We start from the raw sequence: 9,757 nt of genomic DNA, 5'->3' as shown, positions 1-9,757 counted from the left end.
CGTCAACAAGTCATTGTTGACTTAAGAAACATCTCATATATTGTAGTATTTAACATATACTCGTATAGATCGTTGGTTACATAAGAGATACCCATAGATAGATAAATAATATAAAGTTGTTTGTAGTAGGTACATAATATACGTATACTTAATCGAGGTTACTACACCATTGATGAGTTCCTTAAACATAAAGGTGTTTGGAGGCCATTGGATCAGCTTCCACCTCAACACAAGAAGTAAAACTATAAGAAAGTGTAATGTTGTCATCAATTGTAGGTAAATTATAATACTGTATGCTTTTTTTAAAGAGCAACTGTTGAGTTTCTTCTCAGCAGAACCTGCCTTCCGAACCGGTGGTAGTAGTAGAATCTTTACAAATAGTCAACTGACGTATCAAAAGTGCTTGTAAACTGAGCCTACTTGAAATAAATGAATTTTGATTTTTTGATATAATAATTATTAAGTAGGTACCTACCCTGTGTTGTAACGTGGGTTGCCAGGGTGCCAAGTCCAATAGCCGGACAGACTAGTCCGTTTGGCCGGACATTAGGGTGAAAAGGCCGGATACTCTCACACGGACATATTATTGAGGATTTTGTATCTCTAGGTAGGTACGTAGTACGCCAAAAAAAATATGTAAAATGAGCTTGACTATTTGTATAAATATTGTTAAATTCTAATTAAATATAAATAAAATCGAACCAGTTGTAGTAAATTATTAGATACTAATAGTTATTAATGATTGAAATGAAGTCATTAATAAAAATTAAGTTCTAGAAATGTAAAAAGCCTATCAAAATCCGGACGCCGTTTGTTGTGGCCGGACACGCAATTAAAAAGCTTAACTATGTCCGGCTTTATTCGGACACCTGGTAAAGCTAGTTGTAACTATAGGGTGGCAGAATGGCACTGTGCCACCCTATAGTTACAACACCCGTCTCTGGCTCGACGGGTCCTTCGGCCCGAAGCCCATCGCAGTAAGTTCTGAGTAATATCATTGGAAAAAATACACATTAACCAATGTGGCAATCCATGAATTTGCCGGTGGCCCTAATAAACAAAGCTATCAGAAACTTTCACGTTTATTAACAGGACACTAAATAAAAAAGTTTACAAACTTAATTTTCAAATTTTAACGACAGCTTTACCGGTGTTCTCTCCGGCCAGCATTCCAACAAACGCATCGTACAGTTTGTCGAAACCCTCCGTGACATGCTCCGCTGGTTTCAGCTGGCCGCTCTTGATCCAAGCCACCAACTGAGGGAAACCCTCTGACCAACGGTCGATCCAACGCCAAATAATAAATCCTTCAATCCTCAATTCCTTGAGAACCAAGGACGGTTGTAAAATCGATGCTTTGGGTATGTCTCTGTCGTTGTAAGAGCTGATGCTGCCGCATACTGCCACTCTCCCTCTTACATTCATTTGGCTTATGATTGTACTACTCAGTTCGCCTCCAACATTGTCGAAGTAACAGTCTATGCCCTTTGGCGCGGCCGCTTTCAAAGCTGTTAGCGCGTCCACCTTCTTGTAATTGAGAGCTTTGTCGAAACCGAGTTCCTTTTCTAACCATTTGCATTTCTCGTCAGAACCAGCGAAACCTATGACTCTGCAGCCCTTGATCTTCGCGATCTGACCCACCAGTGAGCCTACAGCACCCGCTGCCCCGGTTACAACCACAGTTTCTCCAGCTTTCGGCTGACAAACTTGAAGGAATCCGAAGTAAGCTGTCACTCCTGGCATTCCAACGGCGCCAACTCCTAATGAAGGTGAAAGGCCTTGCAAATCAGGCAATTTGTATGTTAACTCCTTGGGGAATTCTCCCACTTCGGGTGACGTTTCTCTTACAATGACATAGTCGCACCAACCCTTGTGGGTGACTACTTTAGTACCCACTGGGAATTTGGGATTCCTTGTTTCTTTAACCACTCCGACTTGGAAACTAAACTGATCGTAGGGCACAGGAACATTCTTGTTGTACGCACGCAGGTAAGGGTCCACGCTGACCCACTCGGTTTTGAGCAAAACTTCTCCATCTTTGAGCGGTGGCAGTTCGTACTCCACGATTTCAAAGTCCGATAGCTTAGGAACACCGTCGAAGTGTTTTTTGACGACCCATTTCCTGGCCTTCACCATATTGACTGCTCCAGTGATATACTGTAATTAAGAAAACATCGTTATTTAATTTATCTAGAACTATAATAGGTAATAACAGAAGAAATCGAAGGTAGGTTATATATGGAATAGATAACTCAAGGAATGTATTATTAGTTTCCGTAGCAGCTTAGTGAAATAGTAATTAAGTAAGTTTTGAATATTCCGGATTTCTCTCCGGTATCACTATTGTCAAAACTAACTTTATATTTTTGAGGGTAGGGTCGAGCAACGTAGGGAGTTTGTGATTGTTTCCGGTGGTGATGTGGACACAATCTTGAACACTTTACTATTCTAAAAGGTACTTTAGGCTTTACTATTCTAAAAGTTCCTTTAGTTAAATAGGTACGAGGTGCTAGGTACCTATTTATGTGTATCCTTAATGCCTTAACACTCCGTCGGTTACAGCAGAATATACCTATAACAATTTGCGGTCTGAAACAGAAATAAATCTAAGATAAGCGTTTTCTTCGTTAACCTTGAAACAGCAGCTTTTCAAAACAATAACATTCATTGGAAAATGGAATCACGTTCAGGCAAGCAAGGTATACCTATAGGTAACTACGTAGATATTAATACCTACATCCCTATTGAATATTTATTATTCATAATAATATAATCTATACCTAAAACAAATAGGTATGTAGAGAGGTCAATTCTGTAGGTACATGAAATATATTTCCAAAATAACTACCAGGGGGTGATTAGTGATCGATACTGATTCCAAAAATGCAATCAGTAAAATTTCTGTCTGTCTGTCTGTATGTTCGTTATAGTAACAAAAAGTACAATTATTCTTTATACTCCTGGGCAGGTTACCTATAGTACGTATACTTTTTATCACGCTACGATCAATAGGAGCAAAGCAGTGAAGGGGAATTTAGGGATAACGAGAGAAGTTACTCCATTTTTACAGCTATACCTACTACTGTCAGGGCCGGATTAAAGAGGTCTTAAGGCGGACGAAGTCGCGGTCGTCCGGTAGTCATAGAATAAATAATAAAACTATTATAAGAGTACGTAAGTTATCTACTTACCTAGTGAATATCGCTATAATTGTACAATTTGAAATGAACACGAACCAAACCGGTAAAAGTTGTAGATTAATAAAATCCTTGTAAGTTTATTTATTTTAAGTGATATTTACTTATTAAACACAAAACGCGTTCACAAGTTGTCTCAAACTCACAACACTGATAGTTCTCACAAGCGGCCGCTCAATAATATACTCGTCTGAATCGGTCTAGCAGAGTAGACATGACTGGCCAATTTGTATTATGATAAATTGCAAAGCGGTGCAAATACTATTCACTATGAGTAGGTATCTGAAGTTTTCAAAAGTTCATCTGAAGTTCGCCTCATGCTAATTAATGTCTTAACTTTAATTATTTTTCAGTAAAGACTATAACCCCAGAGTTATGGGAAATACTCCCCAGCACCCTGTATATTTACTTAATTAATTGAAAATAGTTTGCTGACCTTCAACTAATCTAAATCTAACTTGAAATAAATGAATTGTTTTATATTTGGCGTAGAATGAAGAGTTGCGAGCGGCAATTTTTAGTTACATAATAGTCTTATTGTTATTGTTTATACTGGTAGATAAGATTATTGAGAGCAATAAAATTATTGCCTGCCTCCATTATCTTCAGTCAACGCGGGTGAGTAAATGTTAAATAAAAGTCGGTCTATTTTAGAAGCTTTAATACAAAAGTTTAAGCGGAAGCTTTAAAAGTGGATTTAAAATATAAGAAAATTAATGTCAAACAAAAGTTATGATTCACAACATTTGGACAACTTAAGTAACAAATTAAACTGTAACCAAAATAAGACCCTAGAATGGCAGAGAATGACCTTGAGTGGAGTCACGCACTTGTGAACCGTGTGTGTAGGGTTAAAGGCGCTTTTGACTGTTACCAAACATCCCTTTTCCACTCAAGTCACACTCCCCGCCTATACCAAGTAACCCATAAAGAATTACACGACAAGAAATGTCGACGGCTCGAACGCCACGAGCATACTAGAGCTAACCGTAGAACGAGCAACTTATATCGCAAGTCGTTCCCGCCAACCGATCGCTACCCCTCTCTAAATCCCTACACTTTACGGAAACAAGTCGCGCCACCTAGCGTCGGCACGAGCCAACACGAGATCGAGCGACGTCATATCCGTCACATACTACTATTTCCTACAAGATAATTATATTATGTGTGTATATACTTAAATAAATATTACATAGATACACCTTCTTTTTAAAGTGGTTTACAGCTAGGGTTTTTTTTAGCATTTCTTCGTCGAATAAGATAAAATAGTACCTACCTACTTACCTGCGAAAAATACACTAAGTATTTTTAGTAGCAAGGCATTTTTAACATTTTTTTTCTGAAATACACAGATTAAGAATGATAGGCAGATAGTAGTAGGTAGCCGTTCCAAATAAAGAAAATCTGACCCTTTAAATCCATGAAGCTCCGAAAGTAATGATCGCAGATATCCTGTTACTTTTACAAAATGTCTACTATTAGCCTTATCTTAATTTAATTACAATTTAAAAAAAAACTGTCATCACCCCTATTATGTATAATGCGGTAACCTTATCTACATCTACAATAGGCGCAAATAAGAATCGCTTTCTGAGATAAGATAATGCAGATAATATTATGATAGAACTGATATACTAATTACTTTATTATTTTTGTTACTTCTATTAAAAGACCAAAGTTCAAAATAAAATATTTCAATAGTTTTATATAAGACCTCAGACCAATCGCCTACCTTCTATAGGACCTGCCTCGCTAGAGGTTACCCCTCTGTCAAAACTATTTGATCATGATCAAACTGCATCTATAGAATCGATTTCTCAGTGTGTACAACGATTTAAATTTATAGTTGTGTGTAGTGAAAGGACACAGGATATATTTATTGGTGTGTATCTTGTCCCCCTCAAAACTAACGATAGAATATTTTGTTCGTGAGTTTGAGTGCAATACAAGTCCAATAGAAGGTAATTGGTCTGAGTATGCGACCTATAGTTTGTCGGATAAACTGTAAAAACTATTTAATAGCCTTTTTCCAATATGGCGGACGTGAGGCAAGATTGCAACCTCACAAACTTGGATTAACTTTACAGTTATCACTTCTTGATATTTAAATAATAAAATTGCATCCTCCGACGAATCAAAGGTTAGATGCACTTAGCTTTTGAATGGTGTTGACTGTTATCTTGATCTCCTACAGGTCATTGTTGACTGAACAAGTACCTGTTATATTGTAGTAGGTACATAGAGGTCGTTGGTTACTCAGGTTTGATAAGGTTTAATATATTGATATTTACATAAATATTATTGTATATTTTTTGAAAGGTATCGGTAATATGTTGATGCTAGTTACAAAAATAAACGTTGAGGTAAGTAGGTAGCAATTAAAAAAACAATCATGTTTGAACTTCTTTTAATTACTACAAATTTTAAACTTTAACGACAGCTTTACCGGTGTTTTCTCCGGCCAGCATTCCAACAAACGCATCGTACAGTTTGTCGAAACCCTCCGTGACATGCTCCGCTGGTTTTAGCTGGCCGCTCTTGATCCAAGCCACCAACTGAGTGAAACCTTCCGTCCAACGGTCGATCCAACGCCAAACAATCAATCCTTCAATCCTCAATTCCTTGAAAACTATGGATGGTTGTAAAATTGATGCTTTGGGCATCTCTTTGTCGTTGTAAGCGCTGATGCTGCCGCAAACTGCCACCCTCCCTCTTGTATTCATCTGGCTTATGATTGTACTACTCAGTTCGCCCCCAACATTGTCGAAGTAACAGTCTATGCCCTTTGGCGCGGCCGCTTTCAAAGCTGTTTGCGCGTCCACCTTTTTGTAATTCAAAGCTTTGTCGAAACCGAGTTCCTTTTCTAACCACTGGCATTTCTCCTCGGAACCAGCGAAACCTATGACTTTGCAGCCCTTGATCTTCGCGATCTGACCCACCAGTGAGCCTACAGCACCTGCTGCTCCGGTTACGACCACTGTTTCTCCAGCTTTTGGCTGACAAACTTCTAGGAATCCGAAGTAAGCTGTTACTCCTGGCATTCCAACGGCACCCACTCCTAATGAAGGTGACAGGCCTTGCAAATCAGGCAATTTGTATGTTAACGCCTTGGGGAAATGCCCTACTTCGGGTGACGTTTCATTGACAATGACATAGTCGCACCAACCCTTGTGGGTGACTACTTTAATTCCCACTGGGAATTTGGGATTCTTTGTTTCTTTAACCACTCCGACTTGGAAACTAAACTGGTCGTATGGCACTGGGATATTTGGATTGTACGCACGCAGGTAAGGGTCCACGCTGACCCACTCGGTTTTGAGCAAAACTTCTCCATCTTTGAGCGGTGGCAGTTCGTACTCCACGATTTCAAAATCCGATAGCTTAGGAACACCGTCGAAGTGTTTTTTGACGACCCATTTCCTGGCCTTCACCATATTGACTGCTCCAGTGATATACTGTAATTAAGAAATCATCGTTATTTAATTTATCTGGAACTAAGTAGGTATAATAGGTTATAACAGAAGAAATCGAAGGTAATAGATACTCGAGTATAAACTGTGACATAATATGTCACAGTTGATCGTTAACTACGAGTATCTAGACAACTCAAGGAGCGTATAATTAGCGTTTCCGTAGCAGCTGAGTGAAATAGTGACAAAGTAAGTCTTGAATATTCTGGACTGATACCGGAATCACTATCGTCATATTTTTGAGGGTAGGATAGTGATAAAGATGATGAGTTTGTGATTGTTTTCGGTGGTGATGTGGAGACAATTTTGAGCACTTTACTATTCTAAAAGGTTCCTTTAGGCTTTACTATTTTAAAAGTTCCTTTAGTAAAATAGGTACGAGTAGCTAAGGTACCTACTTAATGTGTATCCTTAATGTCTACACGCCGTCGGTTACAGCTGATTATATAACAATTTGCGGTCTCACACAAAAATAAAACAAACATAAGCGTTTGCCTTGTTAACCTTGAAACAGTAGCTCTTCAAAACAATAACATTCGCTGTATCGTTGGAATCACATATGAATGCCGGTTCATAGATAGGTACATACTTAATGAATATTTATTATTAACAGCCGCCCGCGACTTCGTCCACGTGGAATTTAGTTTTTGCACAAATCCCGCGGAAACCATGGATTTTCCGGGATAAAAAGTAGCCTATGTGTTAATCCAGACTATAATCTATCTCTACTTCAAATTTCAGGTGATTCGGTTCAGTAGTCGGGCGTGAAAGAGTAACAAACTTTCATACCATCAAAATCAACAATTTTTTGCAAATCTTGGTAAACTATAGATTTTTCGGGACAAAGAGTAGCCCATGTGTTCAGAGTAAAATCTATTTCCATTCAAAATTTCAGCCAAATCGGTTCAGTAGCTGCGGCGTTAATGAGTTAGTAACAAGCATCCAAACATACTCACTTTCGCGTTTATATTATTAGTAGGATTCCTAATAATATAATTATCATTTAATAAATAATAAAACTTACAAAAAACTATTTAAAGAGTACGTAATAGCTATCTACTTACCTAGTGAATCTCGCTGTAAGTTGTACAATTTGAAATGAACACGAGCCAAACCGGTAAAAGTTTTTAGAAAAATAAAATCCTTATAAGTATTTTTTTTTAAAGTTATATTTACTTATTTAACACAAAAAACGTTCACAAGTTGTCTCAAAACTCACAACACTGATAATTCTCACAAGCGACCACGCAATATTATACTCGTCTGAATCGGTCTAGCAGAGTAGACATGACTGGCCAATTTTTTGTACGATGATCAGTGTGACCATCTTTAATTTACCGATCCTGCCACAATTTTTAAACAAACCTGCAAAATCCTGCCACCTACTCGAGTAAACAATGCCAAAAAATCGCTAACTCAGTTTAGCGCAATAAAAAATATTTTCACTACTTTTACTCAAAAACACTGTCATATTACCATAAAAGCAGGGTTAAACAAACATTTCAGCCTCTAGGGGCTAAAGTAATTAGTACTAGCCTACTATACAACAGTTTCATTCGTAAATATAATTATCTTAAGTGGATACGAGTACATAATTATGTAAGGCCCTGATTGTTTGATAAAAATTTTAAATTGGAACGAAATGCAGTTCTTATCTTTGGAAATATTTTTATTTTTATTTGTTTATTATTGAGTTGCGAGCTGCGTGTGTAAAAAGAATTTTAACATTGAATACTGTACAGAATTATTTTAATTTCTCGCAATCGTAGTGAAAAGTATAGTGTAAGACGCGGGGCTAAACCCATTATAAACTCGGTTTCCATTTAGCGGCTTTCGCCTTACAGCTCGTGCCCTAAAAATACCTCGTATATAATGGGTCTTTTTAGCCCCTTGTATAACAATCTACTATTTCAACCTTATTTAACGTAGGTATAAGTAAAAAAATATACTTGTGTACCTACATAATATTATATTTTTATTAGAATTTTACTGAAAAAATATTTAATTCAAGTACCATTATTTTGATAAACACATCTTTTATTAACTTACAATATAAATAAACTATCAAAATCGGATTACTCAATAAAAAGTTCTGCTTGGTTTTCCATTAAAATTAATGGGTAAACAATCAATCATCCCTTGTACTCCTACTCTTAGGATTGCTATTGATATTCCAAGATTATATGGGACTATTTTTGGAATATACCCTTTCCATTTAAAAATAATTAGACCACACCATAAAAAGTAATGCTTCGTTTTACATTAAAATTAATGGGTAAACAATTTCAATAAAGTTCGAATAACTTTAACTCAGAATACAAAAAAACACTTTCATTGTCGTTGTTCGTTTTTCAACTAATTAAGCAAACAATGTTTTGTAGCATAAGGGCTAAAACAATTGGGTTGTTACATGAGACTACTCAATTGCGTTATCAAATAGTGGATATACCTACTACGAACTATATCCAACTGGTGATGGCTACGCTACACAGGGTCAGACACTTCCCTACAATCTGTTTTATTTTAGTTGCCCTATAGGAAATTGGAAATTCATTTCCTACCTCGAAAAACTTCCAAATTTCTGAAACATTAACCGATCATGCCACACGCTAAAATAATAAGGCTAATCCTGCCAAAATTGAAGGAAACGGCCACGTATGGTCACACTGACGATGATAAATAAAATTGTAAAGCGGTAGGCACACAGAACTGAAGCTATTCACTATGAGTGTCTGAAGTTTAATATTTTCAAAAGTTTTTGGAAAATGAAAGGCCTCATGAAAATCAATGCTTAAATTTTACATATATTTGCTTCATTTATTGAAAATAATTTCTACATTACTGAACTCCAACTAATCTAAATCTAACTTGAAATAAATGAATTGAATTAGATTTTGAGTAAAAAGAAGAGTTGCGAGGGGTCATTTTTTGTTACGTAATCAATGATAATTTTATACTATAGATAGGTTACGTCCCTAAAAAATCAGTTTTGATGCGCCAGTGTTCTACTTCTAGTATATAATATCATTGTACTTACGTAATAGCCTTATCGCTCTTTGTTATTGTATAATAACTGGTAGATAAGATTAT

General features: G+C 36.7%; 2 protein-coding genes across 3 annotated transcripts; both read right to left on the bottom strand.

Moving 5' to 3' along the window:
• Positions 1 to 1,064: 1,064 nt before the first annotated feature.
• Positions 1,065 to 3,391, bottom strand: LOC112056814 (prostaglandin reductase 1-like). 2 transcript variants are annotated; one of them, XM_052884290.1, is made up of 3 exons: positions 3,192 to 3,391; positions 2,518 to 2,589; positions 1,065 to 2,157 (listed from the first exon to the last, which is right to left on the bottom strand). In XM_052884290.1, exon 3 carries the CDS (start codon positions 2,134 to 2,136, stop codon positions 1,126 to 1,128), a length of 1,011 nt encoding a protein of 336 aa, XP_052740250.1. In that variant the 5' UTR covers positions 2,137 to 2,157; positions 2,518 to 2,589; positions 3,192 to 3,391; the 3' UTR covers positions 1,065 to 1,125. The 2 variants fall into 2 exon arrangements, with proteins under 2 accessions (XP_052740250.1, XP_052740251.1); XM_052884291.1 differs by lacking the exon at positions 2,518 to 2,589.
• Positions 3,392 to 5,587: 2,196 nt separating this feature from the next.
• Positions 5,588 to 7,947, bottom strand: LOC112055912 (prostaglandin reductase 1-like). The gene is made up of 2 exons (XM_052884289.1): positions 7,732 to 7,947; positions 5,588 to 6,652 (listed from the first exon to the last, which is right to left on the bottom strand). Exon 2 carries the CDS (start codon positions 6,629 to 6,631, stop codon positions 5,621 to 5,623), a length of 1,011 nt encoding a protein of 336 aa, XP_052740249.1. The 5' UTR covers positions 6,632 to 6,652; positions 7,732 to 7,947; the 3' UTR covers positions 5,588 to 5,620.
• Between the last annotated feature and the right edge of the window lie 1,810 nt (positions 7,948 to 9,757).

Source organism: Bicyclus anynana, chromosome 11 (assembly GCF_947172395.1).
Source record: "Bicyclus anynana chromosome 11, ilBicAnyn1.1, whole genome shotgun sequence".
Lineage (NCBI taxonomy): Eukaryota > Metazoa > Arthropoda > Insecta > Lepidoptera > Nymphalidae > Bicyclus > Bicyclus anynana.
The sequence above is the reverse complement of the archived record's forward strand: the minus strand, read 5'-3'. Positions and strand labels throughout refer to the sequence as shown.

Bases quoted from the DNA above. Each gene is read 5' to 3' on its own strand.
- LOC112056814 (XM_052884290.1), bottom strand. From the start codon at position 2,136: ATGGTGAAGGCCAGGAAATGGGTCGTCAAAAAACACTTCGACGGTGTT.
- LOC112055912 (XM_052884289.1), bottom strand. From the start codon at position 6,631: ATGGTGAAGGCCAGGAAATGGGTCGTCAAAAAACACTTCGACGGTGTT.